We start from the raw sequence: 27,592 nt of genomic DNA on the forward strand, positions 1-27,592 counted from the left end.
CTCCCGCCCCCACTTAAAACCGTAGAAGTCTGTTCTGCAAACTCCGTGGCCGGGGGCGGCGCTAGTGCCGAGAGACGCGGCCTGGTGTTGCCACCTGGTGGCCGCCGGGGAATCCGCGGCGACTCTTTTAACAAGGAGAGGAGCTCGGGTGGGGAGGGGGCGGAAAGAGAAGATTGGGGCGCGAATGGGGAGCTGCGGAGCGTTAAGTGCGAGGAGGAGGGAGGAACCCCAGATTCTGACCTGAACCCTGGGCGGAGGGCAGATCGACCCCTGAGAGGGGTGGAGGTGGGGGAAGGGACCATGGCTTCCGTTTTCAGGGAACCCACACCCCTCGGGCTGTCGCTCCCCTTGCCCAGTCCTGATTTTGTAGAGTTCAGAGGGATCATCCAATTCCGTCTCATTTATTAAACAGAAGGCTCATTTATTAAGCCGTATCCGTATCCTCCCCCAACAGCTCTGCAGTTCAATATTATCATCACCCCCATTCTACAGGGGAGGAGGCTGAGGCTGAAGAGGGGCCATCACCTCGGAATGGTTAGGGCCCCACCCCCTTGTTTCCCCACGACTAGATCCTCGGAGCCTGGACACCCCGCAGTATGTCAGGAGTTCTGTGCCCAGACTCTCCGTCAAGTGCTCCTGGGACATGACGTCCAGCCTCGGGTCCTAGGATCAGCATGAGCCCCCTCAGAGCCCCCTCCAGCCTATTCAACACCGAAAAGTTCTGTCCCTTCCCCCATGCCCCCATGTGTCATGGGAGGTAGCAGCTTCCACTTTCTGGCACTTTCTAGAGTTCCCACCACAGGACATGTTGCAATACATGCTAGACAGAGTAGAAGGGGAGAGGAGGGGTGGTGGCATCAGAGCCTCGGGGGTGGAAACGGGGTCTGGGTCACTTGGCCCAGGTTTGCCTCCCACCAGTGCTGTGTGGCTTCAGGCTAGCCACTTGCCCTCTCTGAGCCTCACTGGTCATATCTGTAAAATAAAACAGCCATGTACCTCTCGAGGTGGTTATAGGGATGCGGGACATCACATGGGGTCCCTCAGGCCTCCAGGCCCGTGTGCGAAGGGCCACTGAATGTGGGAGTCTGTATGAGGTCTCCCAAGAGCAGTGAGAGTCCGGCCACGGGGGCAGGGCTGCCCTCCAGACCATCCTGCCTTCCTGGCTCTAGAGTCTGAGCCTCAGCGTGTCCTTGCACCTGTCTCCTGTCCTCCGAGGGCGGCTCTGGGTCCAAGGCCAGCTCAGGAGTGCCCCGGAGCAGCCGTGTCTTCTCCTTGAGATGCCCAGGTGTGTCCAGGTCAGTTCCGTCACCTTTTTCCCAGGACACGTTCACCACCAGGGCCTCTTTCTGGAACACCTCCTCTGGGAAGTCTGCCGAGCTTGTCCACTGCCAAGCCTACATAGAAAGGGCGGGGCTGAGTCTGTGGACTAGGCCCTATTTTCCTGCCACACAGGGAGAGGATCGTGTTCCTGCTGGCTTAATTCTCTAAAATCCTGAGACCAGTTCAGGGATCAGCCCACCTCAATGACCCCCATTCAGCTCCCCCTTAGGAAGTCCTGCCCCCCCCAACCTTTTCTCTTTGGGAAACTGTTCCTCCTCACCTCCTCTTCTCACTCTTGATGTGATTGGGCAGGGCACGGTCCCCACCCCAATTTGAATGATGGACATGTGACCTGGCCCAGCCAATCAGAGCACTCTATCCCCTGATTCCATGAGCATGTGCCCCAAGGTGAGCCAATCAGTGAGAGCCCTGAGACTTTTGCTGAAGTGAATGGAGAAAACGGCACCTGCTTCCACTGGGGAAGGGCTGGGCCTGACTGGAAGGGAAGACCGCAGGCATAACAGCAGCCCGGACAAATGGGTGCCTGCGGCCTGGATTCCTAGACCTAGCCATGCCTGAAGACCACCAACCAGCGAGTCCCGCCTCCCTCCCCCCTGCCCCCCACATTGGATTCTTGTTTTGTTGAAGCCTCTCTGTGTTGTTTCTGCTGCTGGGACATGACCCCCGGGGGCTTCCTCTCTGGGCCTCTGCTTGTCTGTGTGTAAACAGGATGGGTGTTTGGAATCCTCGCGTCGGTAGTTAGCAGAGGATAAAATGAGTTAATGCACGGCCATTACTCCCCAGAGCCCCGGCCCAGAGTATAGACCCAATAAACAGGACCTTCCTTACATTAGGAAAGGAATGCTCTTACCTGCTTCCCCTGGCTGCTGCGGAACTGGACCACAGTGCTGGCGCAAGGTGTGGGCAGGGGCGGGCACAGATACCGCGCAGCCCTGGGGAGGGGAGGGAGCTGGTCAGAGGAGTAGGCACTCTTACTACTCCTTGTACAGAATCACTGTTCTATTCTTTTTTCTTTATCTCCTGCTGGATACTTTGGACCTGACTCTTTGGGCCTCAGTTTCCTCCTCTGTAAACTGGGCACACGTTCCTACTTGGCGTGAGCAGTTACTGTTATCGCTGTTGCTGTTACGGATCATCTTGGGGGAGATGGTGCAAGTTACCTGTTCAGGCCGAAGTACCCAAGGACTCCCAGGAGAAGGATGCTCACGAAACTCCCCAGGGACGCGAGGAGAACGGACAAATCGAACAACCGGGAAACCTGGGCTTCTGTGAGTGGGAGAGGTTGGGTTGGGGGAGGGTCACCTCCCGCCTCTTACTGGGGAGGGAGTTGGAAGGCCTGGACCCTCCCTCAACTCGTTGCTGACCACGGCATGACGTGAGCCCCCCCCATGCCTCAGTTTCCTCATATGTAAAGCCGGAGACCTGGGAACCCACTTGCCCCGTGTCTGCGGGATAAAGGGCTGGCACGCAGTGCTCAGGATGCCGTAGCTCCAAGTGTCCGCAGACTGTGACCATGTGGTTGTTCCCTTGGACCCCGGGGACCCCGCCACCCTGCACCAAGCCTGACTCACTGGTTCTCTTGAGGCCAGATTTCATTGTAAGGACAACAGGCAGAGACTGTGGCAGGAACAGGGATCATTTGATTTCCAAGTCTCTTCCAGCCACACACCCCAAGTACAAAGGAGCCCACCTCCTTACCTTTGTGATAAGCGAGATACTCATTCATTCATATTCATTGATTCACTCAATAAATAGTCCCCGTCCCCTCTACCTCTCCCCCGACCCCTGCACCTCCAGGCTCAGGGAGGCAGAGCCTGGACACAGACAGCCTCCCTCACCCACTCCCGAGATGTCAGGCCAGGACGGAAGGGCAGTAATGGCTAGGTGGGGGCAGGGGTGGGCACCCAGAGGAAAGCATGGAGGGCTTCCTGGAGGAGGAAGCTTATGAGCTGAGTTTTGGAGGACTGAAAGGCGTGAGCAGGAAGAACAAACATTCCAGGCAGAGGCACCTGCGTGGGGACGGCAATAGGAATGTGAGCGAAGGTTCACAGGAGGGAAACTGTGAGAGGTGGGGACAGAGTGAGGTGGGACTTTCTCCTGATCATCCTGCAATGGGAGCAGGGATGGCGCGGGGCAGCTTGTGGAGGCTTGGGATGGGGCAGTGCTGCTGCGTAGCGAGCACCCAGGCCCTGCCCTGCTACTCACCAAAGCTGAACGGCTGGGGTTGGCTCCAGGCACCCTGCAGTGTCGCCGTATCTGCTCGAACCTGCACGGTATAGGTTGCGCCAGCCTGAAGGCCACCAAGGGTGACCTTGGTCTCTGTGGGCTTCACGGACAGCTCTGCAGGAGGGAGGCAGGCATGGGTTCCCAGACGGCCTTGACTCCCAGGGTCCCGGCTGGGCAGCGACACCCTAGGTATGGCAGTGGGAACTCGAGGCATTTTGCTGAAAGCTCTTAATGCACCCATTCACCTTAGCTATTTGGAGGAATAAATCTTCTTCACCAAAATATTAGGGAACGATGATGTTTTTCTCAAATTCTGGCCTCTGCACACTCCTTGCTCATTGCCCTGCCCAGACCCATTTGCCTTTTCCTCCAAGCTCCTTGGAGATGCCAGGTTCTGTTACACCACAGGGCCTTTGCACTACCCCCCTCCTCTACCTTGTTCACCCTTTCCCCAGATATCCACGTGGTTTCTTCCCTCTCCTCCTTCCCGTCTTTAGGGTCAAGATCAGCATTATCTTTGTCTATCTTGCTCCCTCAGTGTGCCTGGAACCTCAGCCCATGCTGAGGAATTGGATGGCTTTAACAAATAAAGCCTTCCGCTGGGGCAACTGGGCGACAGTTGGTTAAGCGTCCGACCCTTGAGCTCTGCTCAGGTCCTGAGATTCGTGCATTTGAGCCCCGCATTGGGCTCTGCACCAATGATGCGGAGCCTGCTTGGGATTCTGGTCTCCCTCTCTCTGCCCCTCCCCAGCTTGTGCTCTCTCCCTCTCTCTCTCTCAGAATAAATAAATAAACTTAAAACAAAAATAAAGCACTCCAGAAAAAGCCTCACGATGAGAATGCAGTTGTTGGCTGTTATCAGGAAGCAAAGATTCCTAGAACCCTAAGTCAATATTCTTTGTATATATTCAAGAGGGAATATCCTTCAAAAGAAATGTGGGGGGAATCGGTAAATTTAGCCAATGGGTGTTGGGTGCATTAATCTTCAGCAATCTGACTTTTGGCAGATCGGTTTTCGGTAATGGCCGCCTCCAGCCATGCCCCCCTGAATAAGCCACTAAACCCCACTTGGCCTCATTTACTCCCTCTAATAAATGGGTGGCCAGGCTTATGACAGGATGTCTGTCTTTGATCCCAGTGTCCCCCTGACCCCCCGGGGCATTCGTGCCTTGACCAGTGAGTGCTAGGTGCTTGGTGGGAAGGGAAGACATGAAGAGGCAGGTGTTGCTGGCCTGGCCCATCGTGGCAGGAGGTGGGGGGTGTGAGGCCATGTCCAAAAGGCTGTGGAAGATGGGGTCCCCCGGGTGTGAAATGACAGGAACCCCCGGCCCCAGTGAGACTTGGCCTGTGTGCTCTCATTTCTTTCCCTCCTAAGGGGTGAGAAGGGGCAGCTGACTGAGCGCACATCCAGGCTTCCTTAACCCTTGGGCAGGAATCCCTCTCCAGGTCTCAGTTTTCCCATCTGTGAAATGGAGACAGTCATCCCGCTGCACAGGAGTTGAATTGCTGACTTGCGGGAGGGGCTGCCACTCACACACCGAGTAGATGGTGAGCGCACCTGCTGGCCACTGGGCCCTCCTGGGGGCCTGGAAAGGGCTGTCAAGACACTGAGCCCAACTCTTGTGTTATGGGTGGGAAAACCAAAGCCCAGAGAGGGGCAGCGAGGGGCTCAGGGTCCCCCAGCGAGGCAGACCTCAATCCCAGACCCCTTCTCTCCCCAGCCAGGCCCGCGCTGCCTCACGTACCGGACACTCGGTCGCCATCCTTATCCTGACAGCGCACGACATATTCCTTCAGGACACCGGGGCAAGCGCTTAGCACGGAGGGCGTCCACTCCACTGACACGGAGTCAGGGCCGAGCTTTTTCACCAGCACATGTTGTGGGCTTCCGGCCCCCAGGGCTGCAACTAGTGCCATGATGGCCACAGTCAGTCCCAAGAGTACTGGCTGGACATGCCCATTCTGCATGCCCACCCTGGCACCGTGCAGAGACCCCAGTAGCCCTGGCCAGTGGGCCTGGGTTCAAATCCCGGCTCCACTACTCAGGCACCATCGTTTCCCTTCTCTGGGCCTCACTTTTCTTATCTATAAAATGGGCCGATGCCGCTGGGGGTGTCTTAGGAACCACTCAAGACTTCCGCACATCTGGCTTCTGGCCGAGGCCTGACCCGAAGTGCCTCTAAATGTTCATTCCCTCCTCCTCATGGCCAAGGCCACTGCCAAGCCCTCCAGAGAGACCACCCTGTAGGTCTTTACTCACCATTGCCCCCGAAGTGGTGGGTGGACAAGACCGTGGACCACGAGCTGGGCTTCTCCGGGTGTGCAGAGGCAAAGATCGTGATGCGGTAACACACCTTCTGCTCCAGCGCCCCGGACGCTCTGCTCCAGCTGTAGGTTGCTGGAACGAGGGGCACCGGCCAGGCCAGTGAAAAGGTTGTATTTCCACCTCTGCCATCTCTGCGCGGGCTGTGCCGCGTGCCAGGAACTCCCAGAGAGCGCTCCTGCTCATGCTTCAAAACCCTCTTGCCAATGCCCCCTCTTCCGGGATCCCTTCCTTATCCCCTCACAGCCTACCCCCCACCTCCAGCCCAGGGCCTGGCGTACCGGTATCCAGCTCTGTCTCCTCAAGGGCCCGTCTGAGGCTGAGGTTTCCTACGACCGAGGCTGTAAGCCTCCCCGTTTCCCTCCAGAGGCCTCATTAATTTCCCACCAGCATCTTGCTAGCTGGCACCTTCTCTGGCACGGGTGAATGTTTAACTGGCACCCTGGGATGTGAGACTCATTACCTGCTGGGGTGCAATCTGCCCTGGGCTAAGCCCCGATGCCCCAGGATCCTGGCAGGGAGTTCCAGACCCTCATGGGTGGGAGCGTCCAAGCCTCAGCCCGTTCCCCACCTCTGTGTGACCTCGGGCAAGCAGCCAGGCCTCTCTGGGCCTCCGACACCTCACACGCGCAGCCCATATGGGTCTGAACCAACCAGGGGCTCTAATGCAGAGGCAGAGGCATTACGGTACCCATTCCAGCAGGGTCCCGATCTTGGGGTGGAGTCAGGGTGCAGGTGGTGAGGCTCCTGTCCTGGCCCTGGGGCTGCCACTCGATGCAGTATGTCGTGTCCTGGGCCCAGGCTGGCCATCGCATGGTGGTCCCATTGGCTCCGGCACTGACATTCAGAGCCCCTGCTTTGGGAAGGGGACGGAGACCTACGTTAGAACAGCTGCGCCCTTGCACCTTAGTCCAAGGCTCCCGTAGCCCCGCCCCATCCTCTCGCCAAACTCTGAGCCCTGGGGAGGGGGGGGGCGGTTGGGTGCGGGTGTCTGCATCTGGCTCTGTCTCCTCACACCGAGGGCTGCGGGGCTGGGGGCTGCGGACCCAGGGGCCGGGTCAGGCTAACAGGCGCTGTTTGAGTAAGTTCGGTCCTCTCCCGGTCTGACCACGCGCTCCCTGCCGAGACGCCCACCATCCGCGATGCCTGTANTGCAGGATGGGTCTCCTGGCCAAGACACAGGGACACACCCACTCAGCTGCCGGCTCTTCCCTCCCACGCCCTACCGCCAGGGGATCTGCAACAACCTTAGGGAGGTGGGCACTACTTCCCATTCCGGGGTCGACAGATAGCATTTATTGAGCACCGACTGTATGCGCCAGGCCAGCGTGAGGGCTTTACAGGTGCCACGCTGCTATCGAGTGGGACTGTGATCACCCCAATGATACAGATTCTGAGGCTCAGCGAGGGAGAGCCACCGGCCTAAGGTCACACAGCAGGGCCGTGACCCGAACCAGGACAGGCACTGACAGACGCACTGCTGTGCCCTCCTGGCAAGTGGTTTTACCCCTCTGCGCCTTGGTTGTCTCATCTCTGCAATGGGCATCATCGTAACAGTCCTGCGCTCACGGGGCTGGCGGGTGTCCCAGGAGGGCCAGGACCAGGGTGTGGCGAGTGAGGCACTCAGCAGGCACGACATTTGAGGCACTAAAGAACTCAGTCATCAAGGTAAATACTGTTTTAAATGCAATATTTAAGGGGCACCTGGGTGGCTCGGTTGTTTGAGCATCCAACTGCGGCTCAGGTCATGATCTCATGGTTCCTGAGTTCGAGCCCCACATCGGGCTCCGTGCTGACAACTCAGAGTCTGGAGCCTGTTTCAGATTCTGTGTCTCCCTCTCTCTCTCTCTCTGCCTCTTCCCCACTGATGCTCTCTCTCAAAAATAAACATTAAAAAAAATTTAATGCAATATTTAAAAAGAAAAATCAAGGGGCACCTGGATGGCTCAGTCAGTTAAGCGTCTGACTTTGGCTCCAGTCATAATCTCATGGTTTGTGAGTTCGAGGCCTGCATCAGGCTCTGTGCTGACAGCTCAGAGCCTGGAGCCTGCTTCAGATTCCGTCTCCCTCTCTCTCTGCCCGTCCCCTACTTGTGCTCTGTTTCTGTTTCTCAAAAATAAATGTTAAAAATTTTTAAAAATAATACTAAACCTTGATTTTTTCATCATACATATGTACACATGTAATCATGTATACATATACATCATGAACAAATATTAAGATTTTTATTTTATTTTGTGAGAGAGAGAGAGAGAGAGAGGGCGCAAGTGAGCAAGGGGCAGGGAAAGAGAGGGAGAGATGGGGAGAGAGAAAGAGAAGGAAGCGCGGCTCCCCCGATACATTGATACATCATGGAACTCATCGAACTTGGACTCACGAACCTGTGAGATCATGACCTGAGCCGAAGTCAGATGCTTCACGGCTAAGCCACCAGGCGGCCCAGATATCATGATCTTAAATGAAGACCTTTACATGAAGATAGAAATGTACTTGGATGGTCCTGCCTCACTCACCCCACCCTGACCTTGCCCTGATCCCATTACAGCTTTATTTACAAACACAGGTGGTGGGTCTGGATGGAGTTTGCCGGCCAGAGTATATTTGTTTGTTTTTTAATATCGCGTTATAACACGATATACTGTAATCACTGATTCTGACACATTCCTGAATTTGACACCCCTTTCCCTTTGTGCCTCACCTGCCTCACCCTGGCCTGGTCGGGGCTCAGAGTCGGTTCTCAAATCTGAGGGGCCCTCCCACAGCCCTCCCGGCCCCAGAGGAGACACCTGAGTGACTGTGGCCGTGGGCAGGGATGTGCCACGTTTGGTTGGGGCCGGGGCCGAAGCGATTCTGGGAGACAACAGCCAGGTCATAGGCCCCGCCCGAGATACTGAGGTTAAACCTTCTCAGCTGCAAGGTCTTCGTGGCCTTGGGCTTGCACGGACAGGACAGCATGTGCAGGCGGACACGGTAGGTCACCTCCCCGCCAGACCTGGACCTGAGGCAGCCTTCCGGAAGCTGAAGCTGGGGCAGCTGTAGGGGGGTGGGGTGAGAGATGGCTTGTGGGGCCCTGGACCCAGACATCCTCCCCAGGGCGCAGCCCCTGAAAGGACCCCTCCACGGGCCAGAGCCTGTGACACGTGCCAAATATTAAAACAAAACCACACAAAACAACACAACCCTCCCTCCCCCATCCCTAAAAAAGAAACCCTAAGTGCCACCAAGGCTGCTGGGAAATAGGTGTTCCTGTCCGGGGCACGTAGGCTTGAGGGGGAAATAATTTGGTGAAACCCACTGAGAGCCAAGGGGCGCCTGGGTGGCTCAGTCGGTTAAGGGTCTGACTTCTGCTCGGGTCACAATCTCACAGTTCGTGGGTTCAAATCCCATGTCGGGCTCTGTGCTTCACTCTGCCCCTCCCCAAGTCGTGCTCACTTTCTCTCTCTTTGTCAAGAATAAACATTAAAAAAATTTTTAAAAAAAACAACCCACTGAGAGCCAGGAAAAAAAAAATGTTTTTTTTCCTCCGTCTTTGGACCCAGTTACCTCAAGCCTGGAAATTTTTCCTAAGGAAAGGAATTCAAATGAGAGGAAAGCCAGGAAGTGAAGTGGCTTTACTGCGGCCTTACGGTGACAGCCCTTTAGGGAACTGGCTGAGTTCATTAGAGTGAAGGTGCAACATTTGGTGGTTTTGCCCCTGACTTGGCTGAGAGATTTCCCTCTGTGCCTCAGTTTCCTTCTCGGTAAAACGTGGGTTAATTAGGCTGTTTTTAATGGGTTTGGGGGACTTCAAAGAAATGATCTCCCATCTAGACCAACATGGTCGACCCCAGGCCCGCTCAAAATCTGTTCCCTGCCTGGCGCCCAGGGGAAGCCGTGTCCCTCCTCTGCTCACACACCCTCTCCTGCTCCCAGTTACTTGCAGAGTGAACCCGTGGTCCTCGCCTCCCCCAGGGCCCCTCCCTCCCCATGTCTTATGCTCCCCTGACTCCAGCCTCTTTCTTGCCGCCTTCTCCCCATCCCAGGGCCCCCTGTAGCCCTGTGACGGCCCATTACCTGCCCATTAAGAGTCACCTTCCTTTTCCCATCTGGGTGAAGTGCTCCCACTGAGAAATTCCAACTGGGCAGCGGGAGGTGTCCTGCAATGAACGAGACCCCAAGACCGTGATGCTGGGGGCCGTCCCTTGCCCACACTGCCCGCAGACCCCAGATGGGGCCCCGTTTGTTAGTCTGCAAAATCTGAAAACACGGAGATCTGCTCTCCAACTATGTGACTTTACTTAACACTAGAAAACTGTGCACTGTGGGGGCGCCTGGGTGGCTCAGTTGGTTAAGCGTCCGACTGTGGCTCAGGTCATGATCTCACGGTTCGTGGGTTCGAGCCCCGCATCGGGCTCTGTGCTGACAGCTCAGAGCCCGGAGGCTGTTTCAGATTCTGTGTCTCCCGCTCTCTCTGACCCTCCCCTGCTCGCGCTCTGTCTCTCTCTCTCAGAAATAAAACATTAAAAAAAACTTAAAAAATAAGAGAAAACTGTACACTTTGAAATGGTTAAAATGGCACATTTTATTTATTTATTTTTATTTTTTATTTATTTCTAGGAGAGAGAGAGACAGCATGAGCAGGGGAGGGTCAGAGAGAGAGGGAGACATAGACTCTGAAATAGGCTCCAGGGTCTGAGCTGGCAGTCAGCACAGAGCCCAACGTGGGGCTCGAACCCACGAACCACGAGATCACAACCTAAGCGAAAGTCGGACGCTTAACCGACTAAGCCACCCAGGCACCCCGGCACATTTTATTTAGGATGTGCTTTTTCCTGTAATTTTTTTCCCTAAGCCTGAAAATAACTCTGGGAGTCGTTTTCCAGCAGAAAACACACTTGGGCAGGAGGGGACCTCGGATCACGAGGCCAGGGGCAAACGCTGCCCGTGGCCTCACCCTTCCCTCCTTCTTGGGCCACATCGCCATGCGAGAGCTGCCCAAACTCCAGCTTCCTGTGTCGTTTGGGAAAGTACATCTTCATGACACAGCCGTTTCCCCCCGTCAGCACCCTGGGTAGCTTTAAAAGAGCAAAAGCAACGGAACACTGAAGAGAAAGACTGAGAGATGTTTCTTTTCGGACTGTGGCTTCCCCACATTTGACAAAGCGAAACTCGCCCACTGTTCTGCCACCTTTTGCTCACTGGCACTTATCTCTCCCGCCGCCTTCTTTCTTTCTTTTTTTAATGTTTTATTTATTTCTGAGAGAGAGGGAGAGGCAGCATGAGCAGGGGAGGGGTCAGAGAGAGACGGAGACACAGAATCTGAAACAGGCTCCAGGCTCTGAGCTGTCAGCACAGAGCCCAACGCAGGGCTCGAACCCACGAACCGTGAGATCATGACCTGAGCCGAAGTCAGACACCCAACCGACTGAGCCACCCAGGCGCCCTGCCCCACCGCCGTTTTCCTAAGGCCCACGGCTGGATTTCTAATGCCACCCTGGCTCCTGTGATTCTGGGTGTTCTCACCAGGGGGGACACACACGGGGCCGCTCCAGCTGCTCCAGGGGTCTTCTGGGGCTCCTGGCCTGAGGCGCCGCCGCCGTAGCTGGAATTCCTGGGCTGCGTCCATCTGCAGGGGGCAGACGCACGACTCTGGCAAGAAGTCAGTGAAACACGAAGCTGAAGGGCTGTCCCACACCTGGGGGTGCCCAGGGCTTGGCACTTAACCGTCATACATTTATTTATTTCCTAATGTTTATTTTTTAAGTGAGAGACACAGAGCACGAGCGGGGGACACAGAATCTGAAACAGGCTCCAGGCCCCGAGCTGTCAGCACAGAGCCTGACACAGGGCTCGAACCCACGAACCTTGAGATCATGACCTGAGCCAAAGTCAGATGCTTAACCAACTGAGACACCCAGGCGCCCCTGGTCGTCATACACTTATCGAGTGCCAGCTGTGTGCTGGGCCCTGGGGACACTGTGGGAATAGGCCAGGCCCTATCCCCTCAGGGACTTTGAGATCACCCATTCTGCCCCTGCCCTAGGTCGGAGTCCCAGCAAGGCCACCCATTGTTGTGACCCCGATCAATGGCTTCTTGCCCCCAAGGCTGTTCCCTCACCTGTGCAATGGGAATAATCCAATACTGAACTACAGGGTAGGCCAGCAAGCACACAAAGAATTTAGCACTGAGATTGGCACACAGTGGGTGCCCAATTAATGCTAGCTTTCTGCAGCTGTTGTTGTTACTATTATTCTCACCGAAGCCAGCAACTTCCTGATGTCCGCAGTGGCCCTAGGACAAGATATATATACACACATATGAATGAACATATGAACATTTTGGAGTTGAGAAATATTAGCTCTCTTCATTTCAAACAATTATTTTGAGTGCAATGTGGAAGCTTAGATCAGAGCCAGGAATAGAAAGAGGGTGTTTATAAAAGAAATTTAAAAAAAATTTTTTTAATGTTTTCTTATTTATTTCTGAGAGAGAGAGAGACAACATGAGCAGGGGAGGGGCAGAGAGAGAGGAGGACACAGAATCTGAAGCAGGCTCCAGGCTCTTGAGCTGTCAGCACAGAGCCCAAAGCGGGGCTCGAACCCACAAACTGTGAGATTATGACCTGAGCCGGAGTCAGATGCTTAACCGACTGAGCCACCCAGGCAACGCCCCCCCCAAATTTTTTTTTAAATAAAAAAGGACATTCGTGGAAAAACAGATAACTCCTGCAATTTAATTCATAGCACTATGCCGACATCCGCCTCAGTTGTGAACAAACAGTCAAGAATGTAAGACGCCAACTTGCGGGAAGGTGGGTTTCCATGGCAGCTCTGGATGTCCTGGGAACTTTTCGGAGAATCTAAGGTTCTTCTAAAATCAAAAGTTTTTACTTAGATTTCAGGGGACACGGGGGCGCCAGGGTGGCTTGGTTGGTTGAACGTCTGACTCTTAATTTCGGCTCAGGTCATGATCTTGCGGTTTGTGGGTTCAAGCCCCACATTGGGCTCTGGGCTGACAGCTCGGAGCCTGGAGCCTGCTTTGGGTTCTGTGTNCTGTGGTGGGGGGCGGGTGGGAGGGGTCAGGAAAGCCAGGTTTAGGACACAGCCTGTCCTAGGACACACTCCCTGTGTGATGTGGAGGGTCCCCCAACCTCCTGAGCCTCAGTGCCTTCCTCTGCTAAGGGGGAGGCAGGGTCTACCGCTGAGTGTGCTTATGGGGCCGGAAATAACACAGAGAGAGATGCCTTTCCCCATCAGAGGCCCCATATCACCTGCCTTTGACTGATCCCATTGACCTGATGGGATAACAGAGACTCGCAGGGGCCCAGCATTGGGAGGGATGGCGGGGTTGAGGCTGAGGCGGCTCCCCGAGCTCAAGATCCTCCCAGTCTGAGGGAGGAGAAGCCATAATTCAGAGGCTAGAGGTCTCTGTCTCTCCCAGACTAGAGGCTTGCATGTATGTATGTATGTATGTATATATGTATGTATTTATTTATCTAGAGAGTAAGAGAGAGCTCGAGCAGGGGAGGGGCAGAGAGAGAGGGAAAGGGAGAGAGTCCCAAACAGGCTCCGTACTGTCAGTGGGGAGCCCACAAACCCTGAGATCACAACCTGAGCTGAAATCAAGAGTCGGAGGCTTAACCGACTGAGACCCCCAGGCGGCCCCCAGACTAGAGACATCCGGGGCTCTAAGCCACGGCTGGGATTTCTTGCGGGCCCAGCTGGCTCTGCCTGGGGGGACACAGAAGGGGCACCAGAGGGGAGCCGAAGAATGAATGAAGGGCCAGAGAAGTCATACAGATGACCAGCAGGCGGGCAAACCGTGTTCAAGGTCACGAATCGCCCCAGGAATGCAAACCAAAACCACAGTGAGATACACCCCCTTTAGAATGACTTTCCTGAAACAGACATGAGACATCAAGGGTCAGGGAGGGCGTGGGGAAGAGGCAGTCCTCAGGCAGTGTTGGTGGGAACGGACGTGGTACGGCCACCGCGGGACACAGCACGGAGGTTCCTCAAAAAATTACAACGAGAACTACGATACGATCCGGCAATCCCACCTCTGGGTATTTAATTGGAAGGAAATGTGCACCCCCACCATGTTTACTGTGGCATTATTTACAGCAGCCAAGACATGGAAACAACCTAAGGGCCCGTCAATGGATGAATGAAAAACAAAACAGGTGGCATGTATATACAACGGACTATCGCTCAGCTGTAAAGGAAGGAAATCTTGCCATCTGTGACGTCCTGGATGGGGAGGTGTATTCTGCTAAGTGAAAGAGGATCTCTCACCCACGTGGCATCTCAAGCATAACATGGACTGGACCGAATAGATACAGAGAACCGATCGGTAGTTGCCAGAGGCAGGGGTGGGCAGTCTGTGGCATGGGTGAAGGTGGTCAGAAGACACAAGCTTCATTTATAAAATAAGTCAGTCCCGGGGATGCAATGTCCAGCTTGGTGACTGTAGTTAATAACACTGCATGATGGGGGCGACTGGGTGGCTCAGTCAGCTAAGCGTCTGACTTCGGCTCAGGTCATGAGCTCACGGTTCGTGGGTTCAGGCCCCACGTCCGGCTCTGGGGTCACAGCTCGGAGCCTGGAGCCTGTTTCGGATCCTGTGTGTGTCTCTCTCTCTGCCCCTACCTGCTGACTCTCTCTCTCAAAAATAAATAAACAAAAAAATATATATACTACTGTATGGTGTGTTTGAAAGTTCCTAAAAGAGTAGATCCTAAAAGTCCTTAGGACAAGAAAAAAGGTTTGTAACTTCATGCGGTGATGGATGTGAACTAGACTGACTGTGAGCATTTCAGAATATATATAAATATAAAATAATTATGTTTGTACACCTGAAACCAATATAATATGTTAATTATATCTCAAAAAGAAGGAGGAGGAGAAGAAGAAAAAGAAGGAGAAGAGGAAGAAGAGGGAGAAGAAGAAGGAGAAGGAGAAGGAGAAAGGGAGGGAGGGAGGGAGGAAAGGAGCGGAAGGGCAGCTTCCTGGAAGGGTGACCCTGGAGCTGGACCCTGAAGGTGGGCTGGATTCTCATGTGCTCAGATGGAGAGAAAAGCATACAGACGGAGAAGACCACATTGGTAAAGGCAGACTCTGGAAATGCAGGGCACGAGCAGAGACCAATAGCCATTCAGGAGGGGGCCAGAGGAAGCATGAGGCAGGTGAGGGTCCCTAGGGCCAGCTGAGGAAAGGATACCCTCCTGAGGGCAATAGGGAGCCATGGAAGGTGTGTGAGCAAGGGAGGTCATGATGAGATCTGAGTGTCAAGGAGACTCCAGAGGCTAGAAAGAAGGCAAGAGTGGAGGCCAGGTAGGGTTAGGGTTAGGGTTGTGGAGCTGGTGAAACTGATTTGGGGGATGGAGTTGCCCGCGGAGAGGACTGTGTTCGCCCGTTGGCCTGGGGAATAAACTCACCAACTTCCAAGGGCTGCCGGGGGTCCGGCGCTGGAACTGGACCTCGGCGCCATCCTGGCGGGCTGGGGTCTCCCACTTCATGAGAAGCTGCCCCGCGGACCCAGACACCTTGATGTCTCCCGGCTGTGGAGGGTCGTATTTAACTGGAAGCAGAGACGGAGTTTGGGGAGGGGGCCAGCACATGTGTGTGGTCAGTCCTGGAAATTTCAGAAAATTGGCCCCACCCAGCCCAGGGTAACTGCCTAAGCCCCCAATATGGGAATCAGGGAAACTCTTACATGTTTCATCTAAACCTGGGATTCTATTGATCAAAGATTCAAGGCTTATCTGTAGCATCCTGCTTGTGAAGATATCTATTAAAATATTAATACTCCTGGGGCACCTGGGTGGCTCAGTCCGTTAAGCGTCCGACTTCAGCTCAGGTCATGATCTCACTGTTCGTGGGTTTGAGCCCTGCATCAGGCTCTGTGCTGACAGCTAGCTCAGAGCCTGGAGCCTATTCAGATTCTGTGTCTCCCTCTCTCTCTGACCCTCCCCTGCTCACACTGTCTCTCTCTCTCTCAAAAATAAATAAAACATTAAAATTTTTTTTAAAAAATATTAATACTCCTTATAGCAATGCTATAGTGAGACAGCCACTTTTCTAAGTTGCTGACAGGAGGGTAATTAGCTGAATCTATTTTTCTAGAGGACTATTAGGGAAATCTTACTAATTTTTTAGACCCTGACCTAAAGATAGAAAGAATCATTCTATCATTCTTTCTGCATCCTGGTCATACATGCCTGATTCTACCTCAGGGCCTTTGCACTTGCCGTGCCTTGTGCCCTCTGCCTGGACTACACTTCTCTACACTTTATTCCTGTTGGATCTTTTTTTATCCTTCCAGACCCAGCTTGAGCTGGAGGCCCCCTTGGCCTCCCAGCGGTATCTCCTCATATGTAATAATCATGCCTTGTTCATCACCCCCAGTTGATTCTGGGCTCCGTGAAGGCAGAGAGAGATGGGGCCAGGACTACAGTGAGGCAAGAAAGACAAGGTTATACAAAGACACGGTCAGATCTTGTCTTTAATTAATTAATTAATTAATTATTTTATAGTTGCTTTTTTTTTTTGAGAGAGAGGGAGGGAGAGTATGGGCAGGGGAGGGGCAGAAGGAGGGAGAGAGAGAATCTTAAACAGGCTCCAGGCCCAGCACGGAGCCTGAGTCAGGGCTCGATCCCACAACTGTGAGAACAGGACCTGAGCCAAAATCAAGAGTCGGACGCTTACCGGTCGGAGCCTCCCAGGCGCCCCCTATTTTCAAATTAGATATTTTGTTCATCACCATTAATTTTGATTTTTAAAAATATGGCATTATGGTATCATTTACATTGACTAGTGAGTTTTTTTGGCACTTCTTTGAAATGTGGTGCCCGAGGCGGGTTCCTTTCTCGCCTCACCCTAGTCCCAGCTCCGAGCTGCAAACTCTGTTGGCCTCGCTCATGTCCCTGTGACCCAGTGGCCGCACACAGCGGCAACTCGACAACAATGTGTCACATGTATGTGGCTGAGTCGTGAAAAGAGACATTGAAGACCCAAGAACGTCCCAAGCAGCTTTGGCCGTGAAGCAACCTAAGTGTCCAGCAGCTGGGGATCGGGGAGGGGACCACGAAAAGCTGCCGTGTCACACAGTAGTGCCAGATGTGAAAATAGTTGGCGTTGTTGAAGCCCTTGGCCAGAATCCATCCAGGTCCAGGCTCAGGGACCAGAGGCTCCTCAGAGTGAGGAAGGGGCAGCGGGGAGGAGGAGGAGGCGGCGAGCAGGGTACTGACCGGAGCTGTGAAGCTTCAGGGTAACCTCAGGTGACTTCTCGGTCCGGTTCCCGGCTCGAGATTGGACCCAGAGCGTGACGGGCTGGAGCACCGGTATGCCATCCTGGTCGGAGAACTGCGCCTTGGTGGCTGAGCCCACGGCGAAGTAGCAGCAGCGCCCGGACGTNGATGGGCTGCCGCAGCGGGAAGTGGGATGTGAATACGGGGCGGGAGGATGGACAAATGAGTGAGAGGGCGCGGAAAGACTAGAAAGAGCCTGATCGCCACCCAACCTGGATGCCCACCTACGCTGACGCCCCCGCTCCCCAACATACAGTCCCAACCCTCCAGCCCTCTCTTCTCACGCGAGAAACTGAGCCTCCAGAGAGGAGCCTGACAAGGTCACACATCTGAGCGCAGGGACTTGGGGGCGGGAGCCGGGGTGGGATGATGAATGAGGCTTTGGGGACCGGGGCAGGGTCCTCACCAACACCGCAGGAAGTGGCTGACCCCAGCTGCCGGGCCCTCATACCGCCAAGAGCATTCATAACCGGCGCTGAATATGCGGTAGCAGCTCAGGTTTCTGGGGCCTGAAGCCGAGCCTGGAGGAGAGGCCGGAGGTCTGGGAATGGACCAAGAATCGGGAGCGGGCCGTCCTTGCTGACGCACCCTCAGGATGAATCTTGGTGACCTTCAAGTAGTCCGGTGTCACCTTAGACCCACTCCCAGCACCCTCCCGTGCCCTTTTCTCCTGTTCCCTGGAGTCTCCTGTGCTCCCCCTGCTCCAGCCGCACCGGCTTCCTCCCCAGTCCTCAAACACTCCAGGCTTACCCCCACCACGGGGCCTTTGCACATGCTGTGCCGGCTGCCTGGAATGCCTTCCCCCGCCAGATCTTGACCTTCCAGTTTATCCTTCAGTGTCACCTCCTTGACCACCAGGCAACCCGAAGCAGCCCCTTCCTCCCCCCGCCCGCCTTCCTCTGCCTTCTCATAGCACATCCTAGGAGGCTGGCCATGTCTGTGCTTGGCTGTTATGCACCTCCTGCACTAGGGTATGACCTGGGAAGACGGCTGGGGTCACAGCTGGTCCTTTCATGCCTAGAACAGTGTCTGCACGTAGCAGGTGCTCAGTAAAGATTTCTTGCACAAAGGAGTGGTTGAACAGCCTTTTCAGTGGCTCCCCCTTAGTGGGGTGCATCACGAGCATGAATGTTCCAGCAATGCCTGCCCCCGGGGAACCCCCAAGACGCTTAACGGCTGCTTAGCCCCCACATGCGACCCTGCTGGGGAGGAGACGAGGCTCAGAGAGGCAAGGGACTAACTGATCCAGGACACCCGAGCTTGGTGAGGACAGGGCAGTAGTCTGTCTGGTCACTTCCAGGGCCTCAGGTGGGCCCGAATCTTTGGCTGGGCAGGGGAGAGCTGAGGGGCGGGCTGCCAGGGACGGGTCGGTCAGAGCCCAGCATGACCTCTCCACACAACGCGGAGCTGTTCCAGACCTGAGTCTGCGTCCAGATACGGCGGGTCCTGAAAACAGCACCCGCTGGCACTGCAGGCTTTGGCTGCAAAGGCAACAGAGAGATAATGACATTCCCAGCCTCTCCCTGCATGGGAGATGGGTTCAGGTTGGGGCCCTGCCAAGTCGCCATCCACCCACCTCTCCGCTTTCCCATAAACGGATCCACGCGCCCGCCCTCCCGTCCATCCACACCTCCGATCTTCTCCCACCCACCCGGCGGCAGGCGAGCTCGCATCGTCCGACTCTCCATCCTCCCGCCCTTCCGCCCACCCGCTCGTTCCTCCACTCATCAGCCTCTCAGGCTGCTCTTCCCCTGCAATCCGGGGCCCCCTGGACCCCTCCCAGTCCCTGATCTCCAGCTCCTCCTGACCCCTGAAGGGCCTGAAACCTTGCCAACGCTCGGTTTCCAGAGAGGGAAACTGAGGCACAGAGAGGCAAAGTGGTGGCCTGAGGTCACACAGCAGCAACAGCGGAGCTGGAATTAGAGTTCAAACCCAGTCATCTGCAGCAGGGTCTGGGCTCCTTCCCATCTGATTCCACAAGATGGAGAGAGAGGATATGCAGATATATAATGTGATCATATGCTGTATGCTACAAACATAATCAGTTACCATGCATATCGCTTATATACATATTTGTTCTTTGCCCATTTCTTAGCATTGCTTTTTATTTATTTATTTGCTTATTTAAAATGTTGTATTTATTTCTGAGACAGAGAGAAGAGCAAGCGTGAGCGGGGGAGTGGTAGGGGGCGGGAAAGAGGGATCCAAAGTGGGCTCTGTGCGGCCAGGAGAGACCCCCTCACGGGGCTCAAACCCACAAACAGTGAGATCATGACACAGGCTCTGAACCGACTGAGCCACCCTGGCGCCCCATCATAGCATTTCTCACAGAACTCTGGGAAGAAGGAAAGATTCAGAGATTCGGCCCATTCCACAGAAGACAAAATCGAGACCAGAGGGAAGATGCCCAAGGCTGACCCCAGAAGCTCTGATCACCGATCTCCCATTTGACAGAGGGAAAGACTGAGGCACAGAGACACAGAACCCACCCCAGAACCCAGATCCCAGCAAGAGAGCCACCGTGTCAGGGTGGGGCACTCACCGCCCTGCCCTGGGAGCAGCAGCAGAAGGAGGGGGACCAGCCGGGTCAGTAGCTGCCCCATTAAAGCCCACGCGGAAGCCTGCAGCCCCAATGAACTTCTGTGCTGCTGGTGAGGCCCAGCCACCCCGTCCTCGCCCCGGAACACATTGAAGCTGAGCAAGAAAGGAAGCTAAAAAGATTGAAAAAAAAAAAAAAGTTACGTGTCATGGCCCCTCCTGGCACAAGTCAAACCGAAAGAGAAACCCAGGAAGTCAGCTCGGTGACGGTGGCCTCATCCCAGCCACAAAGCCACCGTGGGGCAAGTGTGACCGAGGGCCTTGGATCTGGGGGGTCTATTCTGCTGACCCACGCCCTAAGCTGGACACCGGGTGCCCGCCTCATGGGTAGCCTGCAGCTCGGTGCCCTTGCCCTGGTCTCCTGCCCTCCCTGAGACTCAGATACCAAATGGGAGCCCAGAGTTCTTGGATGTCTGAATTCATTCTCCCAACAAATCATTATGAAGTGTTTGCTGCACATTGCCGCCCGCTCCCCCGCCCCTGCAAATGCCCAGCTCCCCATTTCCCCGACTCTAGTCTCAGGGCACCCTGGGGTCCCAGCTTCCAAGGAGCCCCTTTTCCTCCTTCAGACTAAGCTTTTTCTTCTTCTCTGTCTCTATTTCTTGCATCTGGGGGTCACATTTTCTGCGTCTTTCTCCCCACTGCCCAAAGAGGCCCAAAATGTCCATGGAGAACCCCTGATTCATGCTAGAAGGTGGATGACTCTCAAAAACATCATGTGGAGTGAAAGCAGCAGACGCAGCAACCCACGTGCTGTGTGATCCTCTGTGTATCAAATGTCCAGAGCAGACAAATTCACAGATGGAAAGATTAGTGGTTGCCAGGGGCTGGGGGCTGGAGGGGTGACTGCTCATGGGGACAAGCTTCCCGTCTGGGTGAGGAGAACGTTCTGGAACTAGACAGAGATGATGGTTGCAAAACAGAGTGAATGATCCACATGCCACCAAACTGTATATTTTAAACTGGTTAATTCTATGTCATGTGATTTTCACCTAAAAAAAAAATGTCATGGAGCCCTGGGAGACATGATGAGGGTCTGTCCTGGAAGAGCATCTGGGGAAACTGAGGCCCAGGTGGGCCAGGAGGGGGCCCATTCTCAGAGAAGCCCTGTCCCCCAGGGGGCAGCTGGGCCAGTCAGGGTCAGGCGCCCGGGAGGCCATGAGGTCAGAGCCATGGGAACAAAGAAGCAGTGTCCCAGGCCTGGCACAGTGGGGACGGGGACCCCGTGACCCTGCACAGAGCAGCCTTTACTGGCAGTAGGGCCCAGGCCGGGGAGGGGGGAAGGGGGGTTGGAGTGGGCCGCAGGATGGATTCACGAGGCCTGGGGGAGGGGCAGAGACAGAGAGAGAGAGAGAGAGACAGATTGAGAGAAGCATAAAGAAAGATGGAAGAGACAGTTAGAGGTAGGGCCTCCTCTCGATGATCCTGAGACCCCTCCCCAGGGAGACACCGCTGTGGGCCCCATTTCACAGATGGAGACACTGAGCCCAGAGGTGCCCAGACCACTCGAGGCTCTAGCTGCATGTGAAGAGATGGATTCAGACAGAGCCCCTCCCCCACAGCCCCCCCCCCCNCAGGGCTGCCCCACTACCAAGGTCGGTCCTTCTAGGCCTCAGTTACCCCATCTGCAAAATAGACTGTAGTGAGGCTAAAGGAGGATTTGGGCTCCTGGCAGATCATGCCCATCAGACAGCCAGTATCATTAATCATTGTTTGGGGGGTCCCCAGAGGCCTCTGCTCTGGTCACAGCTCTTTCCCATCCCCCCAAAGTCAGAGCAGCCACTGGAAAGACATTGAAGGAGGGAGAGAAAAGTGGAAGAGGGGTCAGAGCTGGACATAGATGCCACCCGCCCCCCCACCCCCCAGCTCCTTGGTGTCAAGGTTGGTGCAGGGAGGGGTAGAGCCTAGGGATGTTCTAAGGGAGAGTAGGGAGGGAGGCCCAGAGGGAGGGGTCTTTTTTTTTTTTAATGTTTTTATTTATTATTGAGAGACAGAGAGAGACAAAGCATAAGGAGGGGAAGGGCACAGAGTGGGGAGACACAGAATTGGAAGCAGACTCCGGACTCTGAGCTGTCAGCACAGAGCCTGACGCAGGGTTCACACTCACAAACCGTGAGATCACGACTTGAGCCAAAGTCGGATGCTCAACTGAATGAACCACCCAGGCGCCCCGAGAAGAGGGTTCTTGAACTGGGTTTACAGAATGCAAGAGCTCTACCTACAGGAGATACTGGAGAGACAAAGCTTGGGAGACATGCTTTGGGGGACATCAAGATGAGCACAGACAGGACAGATGAAAGTGGTAAGGCAGGCAGGGACCTCAAGTGCCAGGCTGAAGGGCTGGGCTTTCTCCCAAGGGCACTGGGGAGCCATAGGAGGTGTGTGAGCAGGACTCCAGTCACAGGTGAAGTGGTGTTTCTATCCTTATCAAAGTCAGGATCTGAAGCTCACCGCAAGGCTCACTGCCCTTCCCCCTCCCCCTTGCCAAATCTACGCACCACCCCCCTCAGCNCCAGCTGCCCTAGAAACACAGCTGGGATACGCCCCTAGGGCTGCCCCACTTTCAGAAGCCTCACTAGCTCACTAGGCAGGAAGGATTGGGTTAAAAGGGGCCACCAGAAATGGAAATCGTGACAAGAGAAACCACAGAATTTCCCCACCCCCTCGCTTCCGCCCTCTTCCAGGGTAGAGTGACCTTCAGTCTGAGGGTTGTGCTTCCCTCCTTGGGGCCACAAGACACTGATGCCCCTGGAGGGCATCTGAGGAGAATGTTGACCCAGGAATAGGAGTTTGCAAGGAGAAAAATCTTACTTTTTCTTTTTCATCAAATACATGTCTAGGCGTCGTTCACCAATAGGAACCTTTTTCATTCATTCACCCAGAGCTTTCTGATGCCTCCAGATGATCATTTGAGGATGTTTTAAAGAATACACAGAAGGTATCAGGAAAAAAGAAAAAAGACAAGGGCGCCTGGGTGGCTCAGTTGGTTAAGCGTCTGACTTTGGCTCAGGTCATGATCTCACGGTTTGTGGGTTCGAGCCCCGCGTCGGGCTCTGTGCTGACAGCTCAGAGCCTGGAGCCTGCTTCTGATTCTGTGTCTCCCTCTCTCTGACCTTCCCGTGCTCATGCTGCCTCTCTGTCTCTCAGAAATAAATTTTTTGAAAAAGAAAAAATAGATTCATTTATTCATTCAGCACACTCCCTGATGCCCCTTAGAGATATCTAAGAAGGGTTTTGATGGATAGAAGTTCACAGGAAAACATTTATTTATTTCTTCAGTAAATGTTCTTTGATGCTTCTTAAATTTGAAGTGGGTTTTGAAGGATGCATAGGTGTTCGCCAGGGAAAAATTGCACTCATTGCACACATTGATTGATTCAGTGAGGCAGTCAATAACTGTTCCCTATTGCTCATTGAAGGTGTCATTTTGGGGGGTTTCTTTTTTAGTGTTTTTTAAAAAAATTTTTTTAAAAATTTGTTTCTGAGAGAGAAAGAGAGACAGCGTGAGCAGGGGAGGGTCAGAGACAGAGGGAGACACAGAATCCAAACAGGCTCCAGGCTCTGAGCTGTCAGCACAGACCGACGCGGGGCTTGAACCCACGGACCACGAGATCATTACCTGGGCCAAAGTTGGAGGCTTAACCAATTGAGTTACCCAGGTGCCCCCCCTTTTTTATTCTTAATTTTTTTTTGAAGGTATCATTTTGGAAGCTCTATGTAGGAGTTCTCCAGATGGAGCAAGGGCATTTGATACCTTTCTGGTGGCTTCCTCTCCATCAGCTCCCCGTTTGTCTGGTCCAGAGCACCTCTCTTTCCCCCAGGATTGCAGCCAAAGTCCCAGGGAAGACTGAGTGGCTGAGCTGGAGTTTCATGTCCACTGTGAGCCAATCACAGTGGCTGAAGTGAATGAAAGTCTCTAGGTCACATGTCCACCCCAACGTGGACTCTAGGGGAACTTTTAGGCAGAACAGACCAGAGACAGAACTGTCGTTGGTCAGTGGAAGGTGCAAACTTCCCATTATGTGGGGGAGACAAGCTCTACAGCCTGAAGTCCTTTTAGCATAGGGTAGCCAGATAAAACGGGCCCTATTAAGTTAGAATTTCAGGTAAACGACCCATTTGGATGGAACATTGTGAACAATTATTCACTGTTTACCTGAAATTCGATTTAACTGGGTGGCTGTACTCGTTTGCTAGAGCGGCTCTAACGAAGAGACTCGGCGGCTTCAATAACAGAAATTTCTTTCCTTATGGTTCGGGAATCCAAGGTCAAGATGTCGGCAGGTTTGGTTTCTTCTGGGGCCTTTCTCCCTCTCCTGTGTGTTCCCGTGTTCTTCCCTCTGGGCCTGTGTCCTAATCTCTTTTTTATAATGACACTAATCACATTGGATTAGGATGCACCCAGATAACCTCACTTTTACTTTAATTGTCTCTTTCAGTCCCTCTCTCCAAACACAGCCGCATTTTGAAATACCTGCGGTGAGGTCAACATCTAGATTTTGGAAGAAGCCTCCTCAGTGGCTGCTTTGGACCGCATAGAACAGTCTGGAAGGTTTTGAAAAAAGCAGAAATATAGAGTTACCCTATGACCCAGGAATTCCACTCCTAGATGTAGACCCAAGAGAACTGAAAGCACATGTTCACATAACAACTTCTACATGAATGTTCACAGCAGCGCTATTCACAATAGCCAAAAGGGGAAAAACTCAAACAGACGAATGAATGGAAAAACAAAATGTGGTCCATCCGCGCAATGGAATATTATTCAGCCCTAAGAAGGGACGAAGCCCCGATTCAGGCTTCAGCGTGGATGCATCTTGAAAGCGTTGTGTGGCATGAAAGAAGCTGGACACGGAAGGCCACATGTAGGATTCCATGTATGTGAAATGTCTAGAAGAGGCAAAGCCCTAGAGACTGAAAACAGAGTGGTGGCTGCCAGGGGCTGGGGAGGAAGGATGGTGAGTGCTCATGGGTAAAGGTTTTCTACTACAGTTGATAAAATAGGGGCGCCTGGGTGACTCAGTCGGTTAGGTGTCCGACTTTGGCTCAAGTCATGATCTCACGGTTCATGGGTTTGAGCCCCGCATCGAGCTCTGTGTTGACAGCTCAGAGCCTGGAGCCTGCTTCAGATTCTGTGTCTCCCTCTCTCTCTGACCATCCCCTGCTCACGCTGTCTCTCTCTCTCTCTCTCTCTCTCTCTCTCTCAGGAATAAATATCGACATTAAAAAAATTTTTTAGAGTTGATAAAATGTTCTGCAATTAGGTAGTGGTGATGATTACACAATTCTAAGAATAGGCTAAAAACCACTGAATGGCACTCTTTAAAAAGGTATATTTTAGGGGCGCCTGGGTGGCTTAGTCGGTTAAGCGTCCCACTTTCGCTTAGGTCATGATCTCGCGGTTCGTGGGTTTGAGCCCCGCGTCGGGCTCTGTGCTGACTGCCAGCTCGGAGCCTGGAGTCTATTTCAGAGTCTGTATCTCCCTCTCTCTCTGACCCTCCCCTGCTTGCTCTGTCTCTCTCTCTCTCCTAGAAATAAATAAAAATATTTTAAAAAAAGGTATATTTTATGGGCACTGGGGTGGCTTGGTCTGTTAAGCATCGGACTCTTGATTTCAGCCCCAGTCATGATTTCACGGTTTTGTGAGTTTGAGCCCCGAGTTGGGCTCTGTCCAATAACCACATGAAGCCTGCCTGGGATTCCCCCTCTCCTCTCTCTCTGCCCTTCCCCCACTCGCGCTTTCTCTGTCTCTCTCAAAATAAAGAAACTTAAAAAAATAAAAATAAATTAAAAGGTGTATTTTATGGTGGATGAATTATATGTCCATTTTATTTTTAATTTTTTACATAAATTTGTGAGGGGAGTACAAGTATTCTTATTCTTATTATTTTATGTTTATTTATTTTTGAAGGTGAGAGAGACAGAGTGTGAGCAGGGGAGGGGCAGAGAGAGAGGGAGACACAGAATCCAAAGCGGGCTCCAGGCCCTGAGCTGTCAGCACAGAGTCCGACGCAGGGCTCAAACTCACAAGCTGTGAGATCATGACCTGAGCTGAGTCGGCACTTACCGGACTGAGTCACCCAGGTGCCCCTCCTTTTTTTAATGTAATCTTTCTTTATTTTTGAGAGAAAGAGAGCACCAGCAGGTGAAGAGCAAAGAGAGAAGGAGACAGAAGATCAGAAGTGGGCTCTTTACTGAGGGCAGCTAGCCCGTTGTGGGGCTCAAACTCCCAAACCATGAGATCATGACCTGAGCTGAAGTCTGACACTCAACTGACTGAACCACCCAGGCACCCCAATATTTCAATTTTAAAATGTGTATGATAAAAACAAAATTTTCAGGAAGTCTTGTATCTTTCATGTGCTCAATCTGGCCACTGTAATTGGGTTGGAGCCTATCCAACCTCAAAGGCAACTGGGCCCTCCCTGGGGTCTCCTCCAGCCTGAGAAGGTACTGTAATGTCTAAGTCCGATGGTGGGGTAGCCAGAGGAACCCGCAGCTGCAGACAGTGGCCGTCCCAGTGAAAGAGAGAATATGGATGCCATCTTGGCACTTGGGCTGTCCCCTGCCTCAGTTTCCCTTCTGCAACGTGGGGCTGATACCTGTGGAAGGTGGTCCTCATAAGGCACTTAGCCAGGTGTCCAGTTGTCTCGGCAAAGGCAGCCATCCTCAAAACAGAAATTGGCAACAGCGGCTGCCTGTTCTTGTAAATAAAGTTTTATTGGGACTAGGGCCAGAATCAAGGTGAAACAAGGGAGGTAGGGTCATGTAAGAGCAGAGCTTGATCCTATTTCTATTTTTGATGTTTGGTTCATCATGCATTTGTGTGTGTGTGTGTGCGCGCGTTAGTTTAGATTCTTTAAACTATCGTATTAAAATCTTGTGTATCTTAATTACTGATTTTTGTGGCCCCTTTTAAATTCCGAACAATACTGAGTGCCTCATTCACCTCACCCTAGAACTGGCCTTGGGGTGTGCCCCGGGCACATTAATTAACTTCTCTGAGCCTCAGTTTCCTTATCTGCAAAATGGGGACGATAACGTTCCCTTATTTCTAGGAGGATTCATTAAAATCTCTTTTCATCCTGGCTGGGGGGTAGAGTGGGGCCTGGAAGGACGGGTCTGGCCTATCCAATGGAGGCGGGGCCCTTCCAGGAGGGCTCCCAGGGAGGGGCGGAGCCGGGACACATCAGCTGACCCGGCTTGNGCGCCGAGGGCTCCAGGTGAGGCCCCTGCGTGGGCGGGCGGAGGGCAGGGCGGAGTGCACCCGGCTTGGGTGCCAGGGGCGAGGCTTCGGCGCCCGGAGAAACTGAGGCGGAGAGCGGGGCGCGCGCTCGGGTCGCTCCGTCTGCCCGCTTTTCAAAGTGCTTTTTGCCTAATGGGAAGGGGATTATACTCCGTTTGCTTTGACATATGGAGAAACTGAGGCTCCAAGCGCTAGCGTAGGAGAAAGGGGCCAAGGGTTCGGTCCCTTCCCACCAGCTGCTCTAATAATATGAGCAACAGCAGCCTTTGAGCGCTCACCATATGCTCATCGTTGTGTTAATCTCTTTACTAGTGATATATTCATGTTAATTAATGTGTATTATTACCTGCCTCGTGCCGTCGCTGCGCCACTGCGCCCCAGCCTCAACTCACCCCTAAGGTGAGCCGAGGAGGTTGGGGCTGCCCAGGCGCCCATTTGTCAGACAAGGAAACTGAGGCTCGAGTCTGGAAAAGTCACAAACTCGAGGTCGCCCGACAGAGATTCGATCCGGCAGCCTTTACGGGTTCTGTATTGCAGAAAGCACTGCCAACTCGCTTGCGGGCCGGGGGG

General features: G+C 53.6%; 1 protein-coding gene across 1 annotated transcript; it reads right to left on the reverse strand.

The window, feature by feature from the left end:
- Window positions 1-380: 380 nt before the first annotated feature.
- IL12RB1 (interleukin 12 receptor subunit beta 1) lies at window positions 381-19,850 on the reverse strand. The gene is made up of 16 exons (XM_077777302.1): window positions 19,721-19,850; window positions 18,597-18,659; window positions 17,585-17,699; window positions 17,119-17,291; window positions 15,307-15,449; window positions 12,128-12,161; window positions 11,393-11,518; window positions 9,944-10,026; window positions 8,677-8,923; window positions 6,582-6,743; window positions 5,828-5,965; window positions 5,313-5,474; window positions 3,547-3,681; window positions 2,502-2,607; window positions 2,192-2,273; window positions 381-1,394 (listed from the first exon to the last, which is right to left on the reverse strand). The coding sequence occupies exons 1-16, from the start codon at window positions 19,779-19,781 to the stop codon at window positions 1,041-1,043; spliced, it is 2,184 nt and encodes a 727-aa protein (XP_077633428.1). The 5' UTR covers window positions 19,782-19,850; the 3' UTR covers window positions 381-1,040.
- Between the last annotated feature and the right edge of the window lie 7,742 nt (window positions 19,851-27,592).

This window comes from Crocuta crocuta, unplaced genomic scaffold, assembly GCF_008692635.1.
Source record: "Crocuta crocuta isolate KB4526 unplaced genomic scaffold, BGI_CrCroc_1.0 scaffold77, whole genome shotgun sequence".
NCBI classification, from domain to species: domain Eukaryota; kingdom Metazoa; phylum Chordata; class Mammalia; order Carnivora; family Hyaenidae; genus Crocuta; species Crocuta crocuta.